The sequence below is a fragment of the Salvelinus sp. IW2-2015 genome, linkage group LG2 (genome assembly GCF_002910315.2).
Source record: "Salvelinus sp. IW2-2015 linkage group LG2, ASM291031v2, whole genome shotgun sequence".
NCBI classification, from domain to species: Eukaryota; Metazoa; Chordata; class Actinopteri; order Salmoniformes; family Salmonidae; genus Salvelinus; species Salvelinus sp. IW2-2015.
The window spans coordinates 22,742,413-22,765,109 of NC_036839.1; the positions used below are offsets into that span (position 1 = coordinate 22,742,413).

The window sequence follows — 22,697 nt, forward strand, 5'->3', positions numbered from 1 at the left end:
TAGACATTTCTTGGCCATGTTCTGTAAAATCTCCACCGACGGCCCACAGCCAGAGAGGACTGGCACCCCTTCCATCCACTTCCTTATGTCTGAAACACAGGCTTCTAGCGAGGGCAATTTTGGGGCTTCACCATGTTTCATTGAAATGTACAGCTGTGTGTCATCTGCATAGCAGTGAAAGTTAACATTATGTTTTCRAATGACATCCCCAAGAGCGCGAAGTTGTAGTACTTTTCTACTACGTAATGGTTAGGGAGTGAATTGGGCAGTGCATGTAATGATCTGCTTGGCTCTTCTTGGCTCTTCAGAAGTTGTATTGAAACACTGAATTGTGTTCCATCCCACAGCTGCTCCATAGAGGTGGTCCCTTCATCAACTCCCTGCTTGGCCTGGAGGAACTGGGCTTCCGTAGCTCCTCCCCAAACATCAAGAAGATCGCCTTCATTGCTTGGAAGAGCCTGATTGACAATTTCGCGCTCAACCCAGGTGTGTACAAGAAAACATTATGCTTTGACTTAATCCAGTTTAATTGAGTTGCTGCTTTTTAGTCTTTACTTTCATCCGCTGTTTTACTTTAAAATGTATTTTAATTGAGGTTTCTATGACGTGGTTTATAAGATACTCTAGTGAACATCCACTGAGTCCTCAAACATTATTTTCTATGGAGATCATGTGCTAAGCGACTTGATTCTCACTTGAGTTAGGATATTACTCCTCAAACAGAAAACTATGAGGACCACTCAATAACAGTTGAACATGTTACTTTATGTATTCGTGGTTTAGGGAAGTTCAAAACCAGGGGTCTCCAACCTTTCCTAGCATGAGAGCTACTTTTAAATGATGAAACATGTCGTGAGCTAGCTTTCAAATAGGCACTCTGTATTTTCCAGAATTCCCTTTCCTGTTATATTTTTCTGTTTTGGGATTTTTTTCTGTTAACTCAAAATTTGAATTATACATAGAGGAACAGTGCTATTTGATGTGAGTCCATGTCAGTGGTAAAATTGCATCAAAGACCATTTGAGTGTTTATTATATTTTGGTCAATACCCCTTTAATTGCGTGTTTTGCGAGCTAGGATTGTGCTGGTTTAGCAATGTTTTTTGATGCTGCATATTTCATGACAGAGATTGCGAAACAAAAGCCCACCCAATTTATACAAATAATGATGATATCGTTCTGCCAGGTAAGCCTACTCTGCAGTTAACTTTTAACTGAGAAAGTTTTKGGGGAAAGTCTGTCTACCCAGATGAAAGATAACTGGTTACACAAAGTGAATGATTGACAAATGCGTGCACCACACAAAAATACAGGGGAAATACTGCTGGAAATTAATTGGCAGATGTGTTGTTGTTTTTTTGCCAATTGTGGCTAGCTAGGGGTGTAGACCCCTGTTCTATATGGACTGTAACTGTCTGCCTGTCTCCTCTGTACTGTAGAGATCCTGTTCTATACGGACTGTAACTGTCTGCCTGTCTCCTCGTGTAACTGTAGAGATCCTGTTCAATATGGACTGTAACTGTCTGCCTGTCTCCTCTGTGCTGTAGAGATCCTGTTCAATACGGACTGTAACTGTCTGCCTGTCTCCTCTGTACTGTAGAGATCCTGTTCAATACGGACTGTAACTGTCTGCCTGTCTCTGTACTGTAGAGATCCTGTTCTATATGGACTGTAAACTGTCTGCCTGTCTCCTCTGTACTGTAGAGATCCGTTCATAATGGACTGTAAACTGTCTGCCTGTCTCCTCTGTACTGTAGAGATCCTGTTCAATACGGACTGTAACTGTCTGCCTGTCTCCTCTGTACTGTAGAGATCCTGTGCAGTGCCAAGCGTCTAAAGTTGCTGATGCAGCCCCTCAGCTCCATCCAGGTGAGGACTGAGGCCCTCCTGCTCACCAAGCTGGAGGTCTGGTGGTACCTGGTGGTCAAACTGGGAGCCAACTTGCCCGCACATTTTGAACAGGTACGGCTCGTGTTTCACCTACTGTTTTATGTACATGTTTATACTGCCCATTTTGAACAGGTACAACAAGCATTTCATCTTTATATTGGAATAACATAACCTGATAATGTGTTAGGACTCTGAGCAGGATTTGTTACTGGGGAATTAAGAGATTAATTTGAGAACCTGAATCTACTCATGTATTCTCTTATCTGACGTTTGCATGCAACGTTATCATTGCCCTTCGTTTTTAACCACACTAGTGGTTTTGTGAAGTAATGTGTTACTGTTGTTGACTAGTAGTCTGTGTTGTCAGGTTGGTGTACCTCTCCTCCAGTGCACCCTGGGCCCTGACTCGGCCCTGCCAGCCACTCCTTYCAGGAGCTCCAGCCAGTGCAGTGCTGTGGGCACCACTACTCCTAAATCTGGTACAGTCTCCCTCTGACTGCCTCCACCTACCTTCTATTGACTAGTACTGGCAAATATCATCTGCTGCTCGTTAGCGGTTTTGCTTTCAATTTGCATGCGTGACTTGCCGATATGTACTTGTATTTACCTAGTAGCGTATAGAACAGCATTACTTAATATTCTCATGTTGGATATACCTGACATGTGCCACCAGGAATTGTCTTGTGGAAACATTGGATGTAAAAAATGTAACTGAATGTTTTACTTGTGAGATTCATACGTCATTGATGAATCACTCTTCCCCCGCCCCACCAGGTTCCCCAGCGTTCTCTAGCACTACGGTGCCCCGTCTGAACCTAAACACCAGTGTGGTGGTGGCCCAAGCCTACCCCTCCATCCAGCTGCTGGGACTAGAGATGTTGTTGCACTACCTCCTGGGGCCAGAAGTCACAACCGCTGCAGCCAAGAACAAGCTGACGCTCAGCCTGGGTGAGAGAAAAAGAGATATAATTGAGATATAGAAATAGAATGGTTGCTACCACAATTTTATTTGCTGCTCTGTGGCGCTGTTTGAACATGATTTGCCCTTTGAACCTGTGGAGGTGTAGAACTAGTTTAATAAATGTTTGTGTTACCGTGGGACGACACACACATTACCCATGTGCAATGCCTGTAAAGTAAACTGTCAGATAAAAAATTATTGTTGGAACCTGCTTGCCTGTTTCTGACTTGACCGACCCWCTTTGTTTTCTCAGAACCTATTTCTCACCCCTTCCTGTCCAGCCCCTTCTCCTTCACCAAGCACGCTCCTCTGCTGATCACTGCTGTGCACGACAGCTTCATCTGCATCGGCAAAGATGCCCCAGGTACCTACCTGCCCTCAAGTAACTCACTGCAATTGACAAGAGCATAGTCTCAATGACAGCCATAATGGCTCTGACGACCATTTTGGCTCCTTTAGAGTAGGGATGTGGTAAAAAAATCTGGTTATTTTGGACGATATTATAGCGATACTTGTAATTTTCTTTTTTGTTAAGTGGCATAGGCGTAGAGAAAAATTGTGAGCCATCATGTTTTCARCACTTTTTTCCATGACTGATCAAAACAAATTTTGAAGTGGATATAATAAAGGACAACAATAACGGATTGTAACTTTCACCTGGATTAACCTGGTCAGTCTGTCATGGAAATAGCAGGTGTTCTTAATGTTGTGTTTACTCAGTGTATGGTGAGCAATATGTTTGGAACATCAAATTGCAATAAAATCGCTCTTTTGAATCACAATATATTTTAGGATCCTGAGAATCACAATACATTTAGGATCCTGAGAATCACAATACATTTAGGATCCTGAGAATCACAATACATTTAGGATCCTGAGAATCACAATACATATCGTATCGGTACCTAATTATAGCAATAATACTGTATGGTGAGCTCCCTGGCAATTCTAGCCCTACAGTAGTGCCATTGTATGTAGTCTCGAAGACTGTTCCAGAGCCAGCCTCAGTGTATAGCTGTTTCTTCCTCTGCCAGTCAGGTAGCCAGGGAGAGGATATAAATCATCTATGGCCCAGTTAGGAAGAATATAAGCCTAACTTCCTTCCACTTTGCATGCTATTCAGCTGGCCTGTCCCCAAGAGCAGATGSCGCAGGCTCCAAAAATTCCCTAGTACAAGCCAGGCCTGTAACACGTGTGTGTGTGAGAGGCTGCGTTTACACAGACAGCCTCATATTTGTATCACTAATTGGTCTTTTGACCAATCAGAGCGGCCCTGAGTAATATCTGATATCATTGGTCAAAAGACCAATTAGTGGAATAAATATCAGAATTGGGCTGCCTGTGTAAACGCAGCCAGAGAGAAGTACTCTCCATAAAGGGGATTGGATAGCTCTGGCTTGACTTGCTGCCGTGGAAGAGCTCCCTCACATCGACTAGTATTGGAAACAGCCTCTGAGAGYCACAGCTTGGGGGTGGAGGAGAGTTGGAAGGAATGATTGTATGTGTAGAAGTGCATGTGTGGGGGCGGGTTAAATGACTGTGCCACTTCATGTGGGGTGACTCGCCTTTTCTCTCTATCCCCTGCAGATGCCTTGCTTGCTCTTATATGGAAGAACCTCGTCAGTTTCGTAAGCACAACGATTGATGCTGGTGAGTGCCGCGGTCCAACCACATCAGATTGGAGTTAGGGTTTCTTCTCTATCATGATTTAGGCCTGCAGTCTATCCAGGAAGCTCTGTAATCTCACTCACTGATGCGCTAGTTTCACCCTTGGCTAGCTCCTCTATAGCAGTGTTTCCCAAACGTCTCYTCGTTACCCCCAACCGTTCCACTTACTTTATGTATTGTAGTACTGGCACAGCTGAGTCAACTAATGAAGGGCATGGTGATCAGTTGACCAGTAGGGTCATTTATAAGTGTGCTATTACTGGAATAAATCAAGTAAGTGGAACGACTGGAGCGGTTTGGGAAACATTGCTCCGTTGGAATGATAGACCATCATGCTGCGTGCCTCACTCTGCTTGGATGAGTAATGCCATAGTTTAACCTCACTCCATCTTCATTTAGTTGGCTAATATTGGGAAATGTTCTGTTCTGTGGCTGCTGCTCTGTTGGACTGACCCTTCCAGCCATGGGGTCAGCCCTGCGGCCCCACACAGAGTACCAGAGCTGGGCCTGAGTCCTCTTTGTCAGGGGGGAGAGCAGAGACCCCAGCCTCCCCCCACCCCAGGCCCTACCCCACTGTCATCAGTTTAAGTCTGAGCGGACATCAGACCTTCGGGTCTGAAACCGCTGTGACGAGGAATGAAATCTGAGGGGTAAGACCCCAGTGATGACCTTCAAAAGAAATTACATAAATTAATCTCAAGTCTTGCCTTGCGTCCTTTCTCCTTGCCTCTTTCTCAAAAAGTAAATTCAAGGTCCTTCCCCTTGGACCTTCTCCAATGTGTTTTGAGAAGTTGGTGAGGAGAGAGGAAAGACCAATGGCAATCCACCCCTAGTATGTTGTCTTTGTTTGTCTCTCATCCTGTCCCTTGTACCTGTGTTACTGTGACAGCAGGCAATAAGAAGGAAAGGCAGGGCTCTGAGGTGCTAACCTTGCTGCTACAGGCTCTACAGAGCATCATCTCCTCAGAAGCCCTCCCTGCCAACAGGGCTCTGGTAAGACCTGCCTCCACCACTGTACTACACCTACTCTTATTCTACAACACCTCCAACCAGGACTGGTCGTCTGGTAGCCCATGTTAGTGGAAACTAAAAGCTAAAGTCTTACTAACTTCTGTTCATGAGTCTGTTTTGGTCCAGGAGTTTTTCATACAAGTGTCAGTAGACCACCTTGAATGTAGATGTCCTGGATATCTCAATTCCCTGAAGCGCCACACTTAGCTTGTAAAAGGGGCTGCTTTAATGCTTTCAGTAGATGGTTTTCTTACTCACTCTCTCAACAGAGTCTGCTGGAATTGACAGTGAAGGGTATCCCTCAGAGAGTACTGGGATCTGCCTCTTACCAAGTGGGCAAAATGGATGTACTGAATGTGAGTTTCTGCCTCTTCTCTTTCTGTTCAGCTGTATGCAGGGTGTATCTGATTATGCTCTTGACACAGATCTAGGATCATTGGGAAAGGGACCATGTAAGCAACAGTTTCCATACGTAATAAACTGAAATGCAGTAGGTCCATCCTGTGGCTTCCTGCTAGCTCTGACTCCTTCCTTTGTTGCACACAATCTTAATCCCACCCGTGAAAGCCGAACTATAGAAGGTTCCCTGAGACATAGCTATAGACTCCTATGATGCCGTACTGATGACAACCCTGTGACCTGCTCTGTAACAACGTCTTCTCTTCACACATCCTGCAGTGTCTTTGATATGGGAGCCAGATGTGTTCTGAATTCTGTGTGTGGTCCTGTGTGTGGTGTGGTTACATTGTCTCCTCTGTCTCTGCCCCAGGGAACCCCAGCCCTGTTCTTGATTCTCCTGTTCTACAACCACAGTCTGGTGGCAGGCTTCATAGAGGATGAGAGGTGGGTTTCCCCCTGTCTTACCATAAACAAATGTAGCAGCCACATGTCTTTTTCTGGTCTTATTTGAGTTGTATCTGTCTCTGCCCCCCCACAGGTTCTTCCTGTGTTTGGAGACACTGGTGAGTTGTGGTCTGTCCGGCCCCACGTCCCCCCTGGCGTTTGGGGAGGCGGTCCTGGGGACGGTTGGGCGCAGCGCGGGGACTCTGGGGAACAAAGAACAGCTTTGGAGGATGTGGAGCCTGGTGGTCAACCCGCTGACCGACACCATCACACAGGTTAGAAAGGGACACACCGTATAACTGACATCTGTTCATGTCATGTAAATGCTCTAGAACTGCACTGCATGCGATGCTTGTTTGTTTAGATGCAAGAACAATTTCGCCAAGGGGTCACCTTAAACAAACTATGATTTATATTTCCCCTACGTGTTGCATAGATGGAGATAGAGGTGGCGATTGGTTTAATAAGATTTTCCTCCCTCGTCACAGACCAATGAGGTGAACCAAGGGGACGCTCTGGAGCACAGCTTCAGTGCTGTGCTCACTGCCCTGATGTTCCCCATCATACACCTGCTACCTGGCAAGGTTCTGCCACAGGTGAGTCAGATGGCATACTGTATCCAGACCTGCCAACCTGCACGCATTTTGCGTTCCACGCATGCAATGTGAGGTCAATGTACGCTTGTATGGAAAAACGACCCTTGAATACACAAYAATAGGCTTCTAGTTGGCACATTATKGTTTTTGACTTGGTTCCTTMGCTAAACTTGTCATTACGACAAAGGTAGTTAGCTGCAGCGTTTGGTCAACTAAGCGAGAAACACTTTCTATCCCGCACATGCTTTGATATTTGCAACGGGAGTATGAGCAAGCGCATGGACAAGCAGAAACGATAATGTAGGCCTATGTTAATGAATCCGTTCTTGACCAGTCCTCTTAGGCCTAACAGCTATATTATGTCAACAGTAGGCTGCGGATGTGATAGTCAGTTCACCAATGACRAGGCATGTTGAAAGAATGGTATCCTAGTTGTCAGACCGAACTAGATGGATGAGGTCGGGGATGGAGAACTGAAACAAGCTCATACAGGCCTAGTTCAGTTGTTTGATATTCCAGATAACCAACAGTAAGCTAGACTACGACAACATTCAGAAGAAGCCAGTTAACATTTTCACCAGACTATCCAGATAGACACCTGTTAGAATAATCATCACCCCTACATTTAACCTAGAAAAATGTGGGTGTCATTGAGACCACCTCAATTTAATTTAGCATCAAACAAAACGTCTATGTTGCGTACATTGTTTGATATGTAAGACTTTCAGGAAATGGCAGATACAGGTTTTTCAAAAATGCAAAATGCTCCATCTTCCTGAGGGGGGTAGTTGACTGACCCCCACCCAACCAACCAACCGTAGGCCTACATCAGCACCATGTTGTCAGAAAATCCTAGGGAGAGCCCTGATGTGTACATTTTAAACGTATTTCTAGTTGGCTACCATAGACCAACCAAGTACCCATAAGTCTATAGACTACTATTCATACTGAGGCAGTCTGCCAACATCATAGTTAGGCAAAACAACTGTGCATTTGCCTATGATTTGAGCAGTGTGKGTGTCGCACGTGCGCCGTTGTGGGGGCCGGCGCCGTGCTGAAGTGGTAAAAATTGGTTGGCAGGTCTGCTTATCTTTTAAAAGATCATGCTATATGATTCTCCAATAAACYACGGTTGAACCTATTGAGTGCGTTGCTCTAATTTCAGTCATTTCAAGTGAAGTACCTTACTGTCTGTGATCAGAGTGGATCAGTTTGAGAAAGGTGAGGAGGCGCAGATTCGCCTGTCTCATAATGAGGGCTGGAATGCAGGGTAGTTTGAAGATATGTGATTCTGCGTTGTCCCACTGCAATGTGGTCAATCTCAAACATGCTTTCTGCCTCTGTAGATGACTCAGAAGTCCATGCTGGGTACGTGGTGCAGGCTGTATAAGGTGTTTGCCCGCTGCTCTGCCCTGGTGGCCACGGCCGAGGAGAACGTCTGCTGTGAAGAGCTGTGTGTCAAGATGGCTGCCATATTGGACAGAAAGGCCCTGAAGGTAAGCGGGAGGGGACCGCTGCACTATACCCAACACCCAATGGTTATCTTATTTACCAGAGTTGGTAGCCTTTTGATGAATACTGTTGTCCAGTAGTTTGTTCAGATTCATTGAGCGTTYCATGCCCGTTTGTTTATTCTCCAGGTTCCAGCAACGTTGCATGCGGTTGCTAACATCCTCCTGGTCATCGCTGAGAGTGCAGACTTCTCTCCTTACACACCACAGTTTCAGCAGAAGATGAAATGTAAGATGCTTTTAGCACCGTTTTAACCAGAAATTGAAGTTTTAACCATATTTTAAAAACTGTTTTTATCACAAATGCAAGGTGTTTTTTAACTCAATGGGCTTGATGTTTACTTACCCTCCCCTTGTCCCTTCCAGCTCCCCACACCCATCTAACCTGGGTGCGTAAGAAAAGCAAGGCGCTGGGGAACCTGTCTACCTTCCAGACCCTGCTGGTTCAATCCCTTGAGGCCTTCAATGCACTGGAGGCCCATGAGACAGTCCCTAATGGTACAGGCCTAGCCCTGGTCTCCATCCTCTCTATCTTGTTCTCTAATCTGTCTCTGGGTACAGCCATCCAGGAGGCCCTAGCCTCTCTCTCACATCCCCTCGTAGCCCTCTATGAACAGGCTGGGAGGACTCCAAATGAGCAGCGCAAATGTACCTCAAGTCTTGGAGCAAAGGTGTGTTGAAATGTTTTCCATTTCGTTTCTTTATCTGTACTGGATCTCTATATAAACTACTGCATTAATGTTATATACTGAACAAAATATAAATGCAACAATTTCAACTATTTTACTGAATTAAAGTTCATATACGGAAATCGGTCAATTGAAATGCATTCATTAGGCTCTAATCTATGGATATCACATGACTGAGCGGGAGCGCAGCTATGGGTGTGCGCCTTTCAGGGTATAGGCCCTCACACTTGGGAGCCAGGCCAATCAGAATTWGATTTTCCCCACAAAAGGGCTTTATTACAGACAGAAATACTCCTCAGTTTCATCCCTTGTCCGGTGTGGCTGGTCTCAGACAATCCCGCAGGTGAAGAAGCCAGATGTAGAGTTTCTGGGCTGGCATGGTTACACGAGGTCTTTGTTTTTGAGGCCGGTTGGATGTACTGGCAAATTCTCTAAAAYGGCATTGGTAGAGAAATTAACATTAAATTCTCTGGCAACATTTCTGGTGGACATTGCTGCAATCAGCAAGCCGGTTGCACGCTACCTCAAAACTGACCAAACTTCAAATTTTTTAGGGTGGCCTTTTATTGTCCCCAATACAAGGTGCACCTATGTAATGATCATGCTGTTTAATCAGCTTGTTGATATGCCACACCTGTCAGGTGGATGGATTATCTTGGCAAAGGAGAAATGCTCACGAACAGGGATGTTAACAAATTTGAGAGAAATAATCTTGCTGCGTATGTAGCATTTCTGGGATTTTTTATTTCAGCTCATAAATCATGGGACCAACACTTTACATGTTGCGTTTATATTTTTGTTCAGTTTCTAAGTAATTGATTCTTTCTTTGCATGCTTCATATCTTTAACTGATCGTCTGTGTCTGGGTGCTAGTCTCACTATAAGTGTGTTCTTTCCCTGCAGCTGGAGAAGCTCCTGAGTGATGTCTTGGGGTGCCTGCAGATCCGTTCAGCCCTGGCCTATGATGATGAGCTGCTGTCCCTGCTGTCCCCCTTGCTCTGTGTCCTGTTCCTCCATCGACGCAAGCAGGTCCGCTCCTTAGCTGCACAGTTCTGGAATGCAACCTTCGCCAACACTCTGGTCCTCGTCTATCCAGAGGAACTCAAGTAAGAATCTGTTTGGGCGTTAAGTTGAGCCATATTATATTTATGGGGTGATTTCCTGGACCAGTACCATATTCAGTGGAGAATCTCCAATAAAACTGCTTTAAAGTCCAGCAATGTATTTATCTGGGTCCTGAGAACTGGCCCTAAACCGACCCTAAAGGTTTTCGTGTTTGCTAATGTTTGTTTTTTCCAGGCCGGTGTTGAGCCAGGTGAAGCAGAACACTCCTATCCTTCTACCTGGGTTTGAGTCTGAGTCTGTTGAAGTTCCAGATGAGCTCAGTGGACAGTACTCGGTGAGTGTTTTCCATGTTGAATAAGTCAAATTGCCGCAGGTTTCATATGAATGGTGTAATAATCCCTGGATTATGTTTTGTGGATGCAGAGTGAGAGCTCTCAGCTGGAGACCAAACTGAGTGGAGTACATGTCACTTCTGGGGTGAAGAGAGATTMTCTACTGCCCAGGGCTGAGGAGATGAAGGACAGGAACTCCAACACCTCTACCAAGCCCGTCTCTGTAAGTGCTGCTTTTACCCAGTCATTTCCTGTGTATGAATTCCATTTAAATTCCCCACATTGAGGAAAAATGGAATTGACTCAATTGAAATGGAATTCTTTATTCTCTGAACCCCATGACCAAATCTTGTGCTAGGCAGCTTTCTTACAAAGGCTGTCAAAACACAGTAAGTTGTCTCTATTGCCACCATTTGCATCATATTAGAGCTGACTTTTATTCCCTCCCTATCAGACAAAACTTGACTTTGGTTCTCACAAGCTGCCTCGCAGAGAGGAACTGGAGGAGCAGGCCTCGATAGACTTTGTGTTCATCCCCCCTGAGACCAAGGAGAGAGTTCTCACTGAGCACCAGAAAGAGGTCAAGAGAACCAAAAGGTCAGTTTCGGGCAAATCAACTTTGTTAATTTAAATCTCTTTGTCGTCTCTTTTTTTATTTTTGCCTTATTTAGACAAATCAACAAACATTTTCTCACTGTATAATGCTTTTGTATGGGTTTTATTCTAAAGGGTTGACATCCCTGCCATGTACAACAACCTGGATGCTTCCCTTGATACCACAGTCTTCACCCAGTACACACAGAGTCAGGAGGAATCACTGTAAGTAGTTGGCTGCTGCCGTTACACTGTATACCACTAATCTATCAACATTGGGGGACCCAGTGGTTAAAACATGAATATCTTTTTCAGGGACAAATTACCAGCAGATGAGCAAGCCGAAGATGCCGCTAAAGATGAGGGTAAATCAGAGGTAAAGAGAATCTAACAACAAAAGTTATTAATTGTTACCCCGAGGTCTGAATTATGATTTTTTTTTTGACCCTGGTGAACTGTTTTCATTTAAATGAAAACATAAAAGCCATGAAAGCTAACAGCCTTTTTCCTCAAACGCAAAAGAAAGTGAAAATACAAATCAAATGTCTCTGCATTCTTTTCTCCACAGGGTAACGTGAAAATGGATAAAGCTTCTGAGGTTTTGGCAAAAGACACCCAGGAATATATCAGTCCAACCAATGAGATGGCAGAACCGGCAATGGAAGAGGAGCCTGCTGAGGAAGTACTTCTTGAGTCTGCAGATGTTTCCATGGAGGATGCMAATGAAGACGTTCCGTTGGAGGACTCCGATGTTGCCATGGAGTCTAAAGAAGAGGGCACCAGCCCAATTCTTTCTGGCGGCTCTGATATCATCTCAGGGACACCTAAGAAACACAACAGTCGTCGCCAGTCCTTCATCACTCTGGAGAAGTATGCTGAGGGGAAGCCTGCTAGTCCTGCCAGCGTGGTGAAGTTTACAGGCCCCCTCACCAGGACCTTGGACAGCCAGGAGCAGGAGCCTGCCTCTCAGAAACCATCGGCAGAGACTGAGGCTGACACAGACCGACAGGACTCCCAGGAGACTGAACAAGTAAGACACAAAAGCTCCAGGAATGAGTCTTTCCTAAAGGAGGGAGAGGAACACAAATCTTCAGAAAACAAAAAGGAATCTGAAGTTGAGATAATCGCTGAGAAACGGTCAAGTGAAACCACAGAGGACGATGTCATCCCAGACACCCAGACTCAGGTGGAAGTACTGAAGGAAGTTCCAGTTCCTGCAGTTGAAGAAGTAATGGGAAACAACGGTCAGGAAGAAGAGGAATCTAAAGGTCTTTTGGAAGATTCTACCAGCTCCCAGTCCACTCTGAGCCAAGGTGAACCAAGGCGGTCCGGACGGCGGAGGAGTAGGCCGCTGAGACCAGGAGAGGACGCAGAGGAACAAGATGATATAGACAAACGGACAAAGTCTCAACCTGGAGAGGATGTGAGTCAAACTGATTCACAAAAGACTACTCCCTCTCTTGCCAGTCCAACTGATAGTCAGTCACAAAGTAGAGCCAGCAGGAGAAGTAAGCTGGCTGTTGAGGAGGATGGTGGAAAAGACAAGCTGAGAACGAGAAGTCACAAGGAAGTGAGTGAGTTGAGTCAATCAAATTCACAGGTTGCCACACCTTCACCTGCTGGTGATAGCAACAGCCAATCACAGGGTTGGAGGAGCAACAAATTGGTCAGGGAATCAGAGACAAAAATAAAAGACAAACGGAAGAGGAGAGGTGTTGCAAAGGAAGAGCTCAGTCAAAGTGACTCCCTAACGGTCACTGCCTCTGATAATGATAGCCAATCACAGAGTAGACGTAGTCAGAGGAGTAAGCTGGCTGTGGAAGTAGAGGATGATGGCAATCAGAAACAAAAGGGTAGTAAGGCTCAGAAGGAGAAGCCAAGTCAAACAGATTCACATGTAGCCACACCATCTCAACTAGAGAGTCAGTCACAGGGTAGAACAAGCAGGAGCAAGGCCGTCAGTGATTCGGAGGAGTTTGATCTCCTAGACAAGGTTGAAAAGCAGTATCCTACTGAGGAGGAGCAAAGCCAAAGTGATTCTCAGATGGCCACACTATCTCCTGCTGCTCAAACAGGAGATGAACAATCACAGGGTAGATCAAGCAGGAGGAGTAAATTGGTCACAGAGTCCGAAGAACAGGGTAAAGACAAACAGAAGAGAAGAGTTGGCACGGAAAACACACTCAGTCAAATTGACTCAAAGATCACCACACCTTCAGCCACATCTTCAGTCACTCCAAAAGACAGCCAGTCACAGGGTAGAGCAAGCAGGAAAAGCAAGGTGCCCCTCGAAGTGGCTGAGTTGGAGGACAAAACAAGTCCAAATGTGGCCACTGATTCAGCAGCAGCACCCGAGATGAGCCAGACTGATTCTCAGGTCACTCCTTCCGCCACCAGACAAACAGACAGCCAGCCAAGGCCCAGAGGCAGATCCAGTAAGAGAAGCAAGTTAGAGGAACAGGTGAAGGCCAGCAGAAGCCCTATGCCAACCCCCACCATAGAGACTGAGTGCTCCCAGGTGGCAGACCAGGCTGGAACACAGGAATCCTCCCAAGGAAGCAGAAGGACTACGAGACAGAAAGCTTCCCAGGGCTTTCTGTCCTCCAACATGGAGAACTTGGAGTCAGACGCTTCAGAGACCCAGGAGGATGCCCAGAAACCCAAGAAGAGAGGCAGGAATCCCAAATCCACTGAAGCTCTTCCAAGCCCACTTGCTACTGTTGGATCAGGAGAGCCAGGGGCTTACCAAGAGATCCCAATGGATAGTTCAGAATCTTCTCTAAAGTCTGAATCTGAAAAGTCAGACTTGCAAAACCCATTGAGTGAGGCCTTAAAAGTTAAGATTCCTCAGGATGTGGATGAAACCATTAAAAGTATCAACTCCCTTAAACCTCAAATGGATGTTCTGAAACTTCCTCTGATAACAAATAACGATATGGGGCAGAGGGAGACTAACACTGAGATGGTAGATCTAGAGGGTGAGTGTGAGAATACTAAGCTGCCATCTCAATTGATCGACTCTTCATTAAAACTTGAGCTAGAACAACTGAAGAGTCAGCATTTGTGCATATCCCCACGGAAGAACCTCAAAACAGTCTCTTCTCAGGAGGGTGTCCATAGTGACGTTGGGTGTGAAGGGCCAACACGGCTCCAAAATAAGCTCCTCACTGACTCTGAGCAGGCCAACTCTCCAGTGCCTTCCGCTGATGGATATTCAGTCTCAGGATATGAAAGTGTATTACTTGAACCAAACAAACTATCTACCCCTCCCATCTCCAGTGGACTCCCCACAGATACTTCACCCAGCGAAGCTGCAGAGGAGAAACTGAGCCTGAGTCTTCAGGTTGCTGAGTCTTCAGGGGAGAAGCTTGTAGATGTGCCTAAGCCTGTGACTGTGTCCAGTGAGGAGGTGACAGAGGAGCAGATGGGAGAAGACAAGGAGAACCGACATCCAGAGTCTACTAACAATGTTCTAGAGGAGGACCAACCAGAAGAGGATGTTTTCATGTCTACTGTGCATACCCAACCAGAGGGCTTCAATGCCTTAGATGAGGCGCAACAGGAGGAGCAGTACACATGTATTAAAGGCCAGCCAGAATCTGACAACACCTCTACTAGGACCAGAGAAAACGACACAGAGTCTCAGGCGAACGACGTTCAAGATATCACTCCTCTCCAAGAGAGGGCAAAAATGAATACGGTTCCAGGTCTTGAGTGTGAAGAAGAGGACGGTGAAGAAACTCAGATAAACAATAACGACCTAGCTCTACATCCTCTAGACTCTGTTGCCCCTCTGACCTTCGACACTTGCGAAGCACCAGTGCCTCTACATCATCCAAGTACTTCTAAAGACGTGTTGTGCCAAGATTCGCCTCCCAAGCAGAAGGGCTTGGAGGCTATGATGGGTTTGGAGGTGGGCCAGAGCCCCAGCAGTGGCAGGATCAGGGGTATGTGGACCCCCTCAGCCTCCCCCTCCACCTCTATACTGAAGAAGGGACAGAAAAGACAAATAGAAGAGGAGAGTCCTTCACCTTTCACTAAGGTAACATGATCCGGTGTACTTAATCTATGAAGATTTACACAAATCATACTATGGTTACAAAGCGTTCTTTAAGATACATTTACATTACAGTGCATTCGGAAAGTATTCAGACCCATTGACTTTTTCCACATTTTGTTACGTTACATCCTTATTCTATAATGGATTAAATAGTTTTTAGACATTTTTGCGAACCTGTTACTTAAACAAAAATTGAAATTTACGTAAGTATTCGGACACTACTCGGTACTTTGTTGAAGCACCTTTGGCAGTGATTACAGCCTCAAGTCTTGGGTATGACGCTACAAGCTTGGCACACCTGTATTTGGGGAGTTTCTCCCATTTTTCTCTGCAGATCCTCTTGAGCTCTGTCAGGTTGGATGGGGTGCGTTGTTGCACAGTTATTTTCAGGTCTCTACAGAGATGTTAGATTGGGTCCGGGCTCTGGCTGGGCCACTCAATGATATTCAGGGACTTGTCCCAATGCCACTCCTGCGTTGTCTTGGCTGTGTGCTTAGGGTTGTTGTCCTGTTGGAAGGTGAACCTTTGCCCCAGTCTGAGGTCCTGAGTGCTCTGGAGCAGGTGTTCATCAAGGATCTCTCTGTAATTTGCTCCATTCATCTTTCCCTCGATCCTGACTAGTCTCCCCAGCCCTGCTGCTGAAAAACATCCCCACAGCAAGATGCTGCCACCACCATGCTTCACTGTGGGGATGGTGCCAGGTTTCCTCCAGACGTGATGCTTGGCATTCAGGCCTAATAATTCAGTCTTGGTTTCATCAGACCAGGGAATATTGTTTCTCTTGGTCTGTGAGTCTTTAGGTGTCTTTTGGCAAACTCCAAGCGGGTTGTCATGTGCCTTTTACTGAGGAATGGCTTCCGTTTGGCCACTCTACCATAAAGGCCTGATTGGTGAAGTGCTGCAGAGATGGTTGTCTTTATGGAAGATTCTCCCAGAGTGACCATTGGGTTCTTGGTCACCTCCTTGACCAAGGCCCTTCTCCCCCAATTGCTCAGTTTGGCCGGGCGACCAACTCTAGGAAGAGTCTCGGTGGTTCCAAACTTCTTTCATTTAAATTAAGAATGATGGAGGCCACTGTGTTCTTGGGGACCTTCAATGCTGCAGAAATTGTTGGTGTCCTTCCCAGATCTGGGGCGGCAAGTAGCCTTGTGGTTCAAGCATTGGACTAGTAACCGAAAGGTTGCAAGATCGAATCCCCGAGCTGACAAGGTAAATAATCTGTTCTGCCCCTGAACAAGGCAGTTAACCCACTGTTCCTAGGCCGTCATTGAAAATAAGAATTTCTTCTTTAAAAAAATATATATATTTCACCTTTATTTAACCAGGTAGGCAAGTTGAGAACAAGTTCTCATTTACAATTGCGACCTGGCCAAGATAAAGCAAAGCAGTTCGACACATACAACAACACAGAGTTACACATGGGGTAAAACAAACATACAGTCAATAATACAGTAGAAAAATAAGTCTATATACAATGTGAGCAAATGAGGTGAGATAAGGGAGGTAAAAGGGGGGGAAAAAGGCCATGGTGGCAAAGTAAATACAATATAGCAAGTAACACACTGGAATGGTAGATTTGCAGTGGAAGAATGTGCAAAGTAGAGATAGAAATAATGGGGTGCAAAGGAGCAAAATAAATAAATACAGTAGGGGGAGAGGTAGTTGTTTGGTCTAAATTATAGATGGGCAATGTACAAGTGCAGTGATCTGTGAGCTGCTCTGACAGCTGGTGCTTAAAGCTAGTGAGGGAGATAAGTGTTTCCAGTTTCAGATTTTTGTAGTTCGTTCCAGTCATTGGCAGCAGAGAACTGTAAGGAGAGGCAGCCAAAGGAAGAATTGGTTTTGGGGGTGACCAGAGAGATATACCTGCTGGAGCGCGTGCTACAGGTGGGTGCTGCTATGGTGACCAGAGAGATATACCTGCTGGAGCGCGTGCTACAGGTGGGTGCTGCTATGGTGACCAGCGAGCTGAGATAAGGGGGGACTTTACCTAGCAGGGTCTTGTAGATGACCTGGAGCCAGTGGGTTTGGCGACGAGTATGAAGCGAGGGCCAGCCAACGAGAGCGTACAGGTCGCAGTGGTGGGTAGTATATGGGGCTTTGGTGACAAACCGGATGGCACTGTGATAGACTACATCCAATTTGCTGAGTATTGGAGGCTATTTTGTAAATGACATCGTCGAGGATCGGTAGGATGGTCAGTTTTACAAGGGTATGTTTGGCAGCATGAGTGAAAGATGCTTCATTGCGAAATAGGAAGCCAATTCTAGATTTAACTTTGGATTGGAGATGTTTGATGTGAGTCTGGAAGGAGAGTTTACAGTCTAACCAGACACCTAGTTATTTGTAGTTGTCCGCATATTCTAAGTCAGAACCGTCCAGAGTAGTGATGTTGGACGGGCGGGCAGGTGCAGGCAGTGATCAGTTGAAGAGCATGCATTTCGTTTTACTTGTATTTACAATTGGAGGCCACGAAGGAGAGTTGTATGGCATTGAAGCTCGTCTGGAGGTTAGTTAACAGTGTCCAAAGAAGGGCCAGAAGTATACAGAATGGTGTTGTCTGCGTAGAGGTGGATCAGAGACTCACCAGCAGCAAGAGCGACATCATTGATGTATACAGAGAAGATAGTCGGTCCAAGAATTGAACCCTGTGGCACCTACATAGAGACTACCAGAGGCCCGGACAACAGGACCTCCGATTTGACACTGAACTCTATCAGAGAAGTAGTTGGTGAACCAGGCGAGGCAATAATTTGAGAAACCAAGGCTGTTGAGTCTGCCGATAAGAATGTGGTGATTGACAGAGTCGAAAGCCTTGGCCAGGTCAATGAATACGGCTGCACAGTATTGTTTCTTATCGATGGTGGTTAGGATATCGTTTAGGACCTTGAGCGTGGCTGAGGTGCACCCATGACCAGCTCTGAAACCAGATTGCATAGCGGAGAAGAAATGGTGGGATTCGAAATCGTCATTACCGATTATCTGTTTGTTGACTTGGCTTTCGAAGACCTTAGAAAGGAAGGGTAGGATAGATATAGGTCTGTAGCAGTTTGGGTCAAGAGTGTCCCCCCCCTATGAAGAGGGGGTTGATCGCAGCTGCTGTCCAATCTTTGGGAATCTCAGACGACACGAAAGAGAGGTTGAACAGGCTAGTAATAGGGGTTGCAACAATTTTGGCAGATCATTTTAGAAAGAAAGGGCCCAGATTGTCTAGCCCGGCTGATTTGTAGGGGTCCAGATTTTGCCGCTCTTTCAGAACATCAGCTGACTGGATTTGGGAGAAGGAGAAATGGGGAAGGCTTKKGCGAGTTGCTGTGGGGGGTGCAGTGCTGTTGACCCGGGTAGGGGTAGCCAGGTGGAAAGCTGGCTATGCTTATTGAAATTCTCAATTATAGTGGATTTATCTTAACTGACTTGCCTAGTTAAATAAAGGTAAAAAATCTGTGCCTTGACATAATCCTGTCTCTGAGATTTATGGACAATTCCTTCGACCTCATGGCTTGGTTTTTGTTCTGACATGCACTGTCAACTGTGGGACCTTATATAGACAGGTGTGTTCCTTTCCAATCAATTGAATTTACCACAGGGCTCCTGAGTGGCATAGCAGTCTAAGGCACTGCATCTCAGTGCTAGAGGCGTCACTACAGACCCTGGTTTGATTCCAGGCTATATCACAACCGGCTGTGATTGGGAGTCCCATMGGGCGGCGCACAATTGGCCCACTGTTGTCTGGGTTAGACCGGATTAGGCCATCATTGTAAATAAGAATTTGTTCTTAAATGACTTGCCTAGTTAAATAAAGGTTAAATAAATCAACAGCTGGACTCCAATCATGTTGTAGAAATATTTCAAGGATGATCAATGGAAACAGGATGCACCTGAGCTCAATTTCGAGTCTCATAGCAAAGGGGTGAATACTTCAAAAATGTCTAAACTTGTTTTGTCTTTATGGAGTACTGTGTGTAGATTTGAGGATTAAATAAATATATATATTTAAGCAATTTTAGAATACGGCTTTAACGTAACAAAGCGGGAAAACTAAAGCGGTCGGAATACTTTCTGAAGGCACTGTATGCATTTATTAGAATTATCTGCATTTCACTAAATCAGTATGAATTCAAAATTACATACAGTTGAAGAGAAACCTTGATGTATCTAAAATGGCATTAGCAAGTTCTGAAAACAGTGTTAAATTAATCTATATTTTGCAGTCTCGACGAGTATCATTTGCCGACCCAATCCAACACCAGGAGCTGGCAGATGACATTGACCGTCGCAGCCCGATCATCCGATCCAGCTCCCCAAGAGCCAAAACTGCCAGCAGCAGCATCACTCAGCCTAAGGTATATGCTCCACTAGTGATGTTTATTAAATGTCATTTTATATACTTTGCACAAAATCCTTATAGGCTTGATTTAGGGTTAAGAATGTGCCACTTGGACTTTCGCGTAAATCATTCATCGTCATCAATGGGAGACACTGTGTAGAATATGTTAGTTAATCATGCAGATATCAAGTGAGAATACCACTCTATAAGTGGCCAGAACTTTGCTGTTATTTTTTTTGATGTCTTACATTTTGACTCTTAGCCTAACCTCTGCTCTATATTGCAGTATATCACAACACCAACAAAGGGCCTACTGATCCTTAGTCCACGCAATCTCTGCAGCCCGGGGTACAAGAGCTCCAAGAAATGCCTGGTATGTATACCCAGATACACAGGAAATACCCAAGTTATTTTCAGACATGATCATAAATGCAACACGGTTTACCTTTTTAAATCCAAATTCAATCATTTTTAACCAAATGTATCCGATTTATAGAAACCTTATTATCAAGAACAAGGACATTCATTTTACTGCATACAGAAATGCATGATATCTCAAAGTGCATGATTGTTGTGCATCACATTTTTGAAGAACAAGTGCATGAGTCCAATTCCTTTGATCAGTGGCTGACTTGATGAATGTTGTTTCAGATCTCAGAGATGAGCCAGGAGCCAAGGCCCATCCCTAAGGACTGTGTGTACCCGGCCCTGGTCAGCTGTTCTACGCCTGTGGAGGCGGTACTGCCTCAGATCACCTCCAACATGTGGTGAGGACATAAATCCCTATATGATAGAAAATGTTTCTGGCTGGCTAAATCTGACATACTAGCTAGGTTTCCATCCAATTGACAACAGATTTTCATGTGAATGTTCTAAAATCTGCATAAAAACAATATGTGCATTTTCACACCAGAGGTTTCCATCAAATTGACTTGTGGATAAAATGCAGTGTTGATAACGTAGTGTACATACAATTTTTTTGGGGGGCGGTTTAATGTACCCCCCCCCCCCCAAATATCCTACATGTTGATGATTATGGACAAGAGAGCGAGATTCTTTTTAGTTGTCAAACGGCAGCCAAGTATCGATCATCAGGTCACCAGAATAAGACCCTCAATATTTATTGAAAGGAGCATCAAGCTCATCACTGTGCACTTTCACCCTGTGAAGTTCATCATAATATATTTCATCTGTAGCATAACAAACTGCATGCTTTCCTGAGTCGTAGTGGGAGGACCAGACTACATATCGCGTTTACTTCAATATGATGGTTTTATATCAATATTGTCGCATAAAGGCGTTTCCGCCATCATTTCTCGCTTAATTAATTTTACCAACACAAAGTTCCCATGTAGTCTAGCATATTGTTTTGTCGACATTTGGAAGACAATTTTCTGTTTCCATCAGGCCTGTCTTGACATTTTTTATCCGACATTTACTTTACGCATTAAAAGGTTGCCAGAAATGTTGATTTATTTGCATTGTCCCTGTCAAATAAACCTAATAAAAGTGTTGCTGACATCCAAAACTTTATAGTGGACCGTTTGGGATCTGTCCCCCAAGACATGGAGAGATTTATTTTTTAATTTTCTCTCTTCCTATAGGCCTCGTGGTTTTGGTCATCTTGTGCGTGCCCGTAATATCAAAACGGTTGGAGACCTCAGTGCTCTCACACCCAGCGAAATCAAGAACCTTCCCATTCGCTCGCCAAAGATCTCTAATGTGAAGACAGCACTTAAAACATACCACGAACAGCAGGTAATGCCTAAAACTTTCAAAACTAACTTTCCACCACCTTCTAGAAAATGAAAAATGAAAATGAAATCTCTTCTGTTCACCTTATCTTACCAGATAAATAATTGTCCTACATAGATTATAACTGCAGATAAAACCCACCTGAACTGATGCCACCTGTTTGGGCTGTATCTGACTGTTTGCCTTGTCCTTGCTTCAGCGGAAGGGCCGTAGTGATGAGTTGAAGAGTTTTGAAGAGATGGAGAACATGACATCAGAGCTGGAGGAGCCAACCCTTCCTCAGAACCAGGAAGAGGAGGACAAGACTCCTGGAGAGGCCCTCGGTGAGTTCCTACCAAATACACTACACTTTGGAAAAATGTCCTAATGATGATGGTTTTGTTGGTGCCAAGCAATTTGAATTGAATATTTTACTTTAACAATCAATCACATTTCTAGCCCTTTTAAAAGCAACAGTTGTCACAGTGCTGTACTGTAACCCAGCCTAGGCCACAGTTGAATTACTGTTTTATTTGTTTTTAGATCACAATGCCGCAAAACATCTTTATATTTTTCTATAAACCTTCAATCTAGTTTAAGCGATCTGTAGTATTACTAATACCGCTCGTCTTCAGTATGTCATACATGGTCTTCTCTGATCCCTGCTGTAGCCACAGAGATGTTGGATGAGCCAGTGTCCATGGAGCAGGGTCCAGAGGAGAGACTGGACCAGAGCAGGCCTGACCACCAGAGGCCTGAGGGGGATCTTCTGTTGGAGGTGGAGTCCCTGGGAGCTCGTCTAGCTGGGGAGGAACTGAGCCGCTGCTCCCCTGACCAGCTTGTTCAGCTCCATGATAAGCTGGGAGAGATGATGAAGAATGTAGTGGTGCAGCTGCAGAGCAGACTACTTTCTCAGAACAAGGACAGTGGACTCTGATCAAAACGGTCTACGGGGTTTGGATTGCCCGACGTGACGTCAATTGAGGGTGCCTATTGACATTAGTGTTTGAATTTTTAGAGATTTTTTTATATGGGTGGCCAGGCCCCTCAGCCCCCATGGACTTCGAACCTGAACACCCCAATCGCTGTTTTTCCTATTACACTCTTAAGAGTTAATCAGGACTGTGCTACAAGTTGACTAGGATCTATGTTTTTAACTCCTGTTGTCTTTGTCCTTTTTCCATGTCCTGATGGGTGAGGGAGGTGTTTTATAAATGCTCACTACTTTACTTATCTTTTTAGCCTGAAAGGTTGGGTGATGATGATTAACTGTCGCTATGGTAAGAGTGAAAGGGAAGCATGGTCTCTGATTGGCTGTTCCAAGACTTTGCCATGAATTTACATTTTAGCAATAAATACTGGCCAGGAGGGTGGCACTTTTTACATTTTGCGTACATAAATAAAGGATGTGAAAACG

General features: G+C 45.0%; 1 protein-coding gene across 3 annotated transcripts in view; it reads left to right on the forward strand.

Annotated features, from left to right (window-relative positions):
• Positions 1-22,697, forward strand: part of LOC111977079 (telomere-associated protein RIF1) — a 31,351-nt gene extending 8,654 nt beyond the window's left edge. For 2 of the 3 annotated variants that reach the window (XM_024006391.2, XM_024006383.2), the window contains exons 8-34: positions 348-486; positions 1,810-1,961; positions 2,257-2,368; positions 2,664-2,837; positions 3,104-3,214; positions 4,438-4,500; positions 5,408-5,511; positions 5,799-5,885; positions 6,299-6,372; positions 6,467-6,647; positions 6,861-6,968; positions 8,315-8,464; positions 8,609-8,708; positions 8,846-9,150; positions 10,072-10,274; positions 10,468-10,567; positions 10,657-10,788; positions 11,020-11,162; positions 11,295-11,384; positions 11,475-11,535; positions 11,728-15,201; positions 19,431-19,562; positions 19,833-19,919; positions 20,198-20,313; positions 21,151-21,304; positions 21,501-21,624; positions 21,952-22,697. In XM_024006391.2, coding sequence (XP_023862159.1) covers positions 348-486; positions 1,810-1,961; positions 2,257-2,368; positions 2,664-2,837; positions 3,104-3,214; positions 4,438-4,500; positions 5,408-5,511; positions 5,799-5,885; positions 6,299-6,372; positions 6,467-6,647; positions 6,861-6,968; positions 8,315-8,464; positions 8,609-8,708; positions 8,846-9,150; positions 10,072-10,274; positions 10,468-10,567; positions 10,657-10,788; positions 11,020-11,162; positions 11,295-11,384; positions 11,475-11,535; positions 11,728-15,201; positions 19,431-19,562; positions 19,833-19,919; positions 20,198-20,313; positions 21,151-21,304; positions 21,501-21,624; positions 21,952-22,217 — 6,942 coding nt within the window. In that variant the 3' untranslated portion in view covers positions 22,218-22,697. The remainder of the gene's footprint in view (positions 1-347; positions 487-1,809; positions 1,962-2,256; positions 2,369-2,663; positions 2,838-3,103; positions 3,215-4,437; positions 4,501-5,407; positions 5,512-5,798; positions 5,886-6,298; positions 6,373-6,466; positions 6,648-6,860; positions 6,969-8,314; positions 8,465-8,608; positions 8,709-8,845; positions 9,151-10,071; positions 10,275-10,467; positions 10,568-10,656; positions 10,789-11,019; positions 11,163-11,294; positions 11,385-11,474; positions 11,536-11,727; positions 15,202-19,430; positions 19,563-19,832; positions 19,920-20,197; positions 20,314-21,150; positions 21,305-21,500; positions 21,625-21,951) is intronic. The other variant, XM_024006399.2, reaches the window with a different exon arrangement.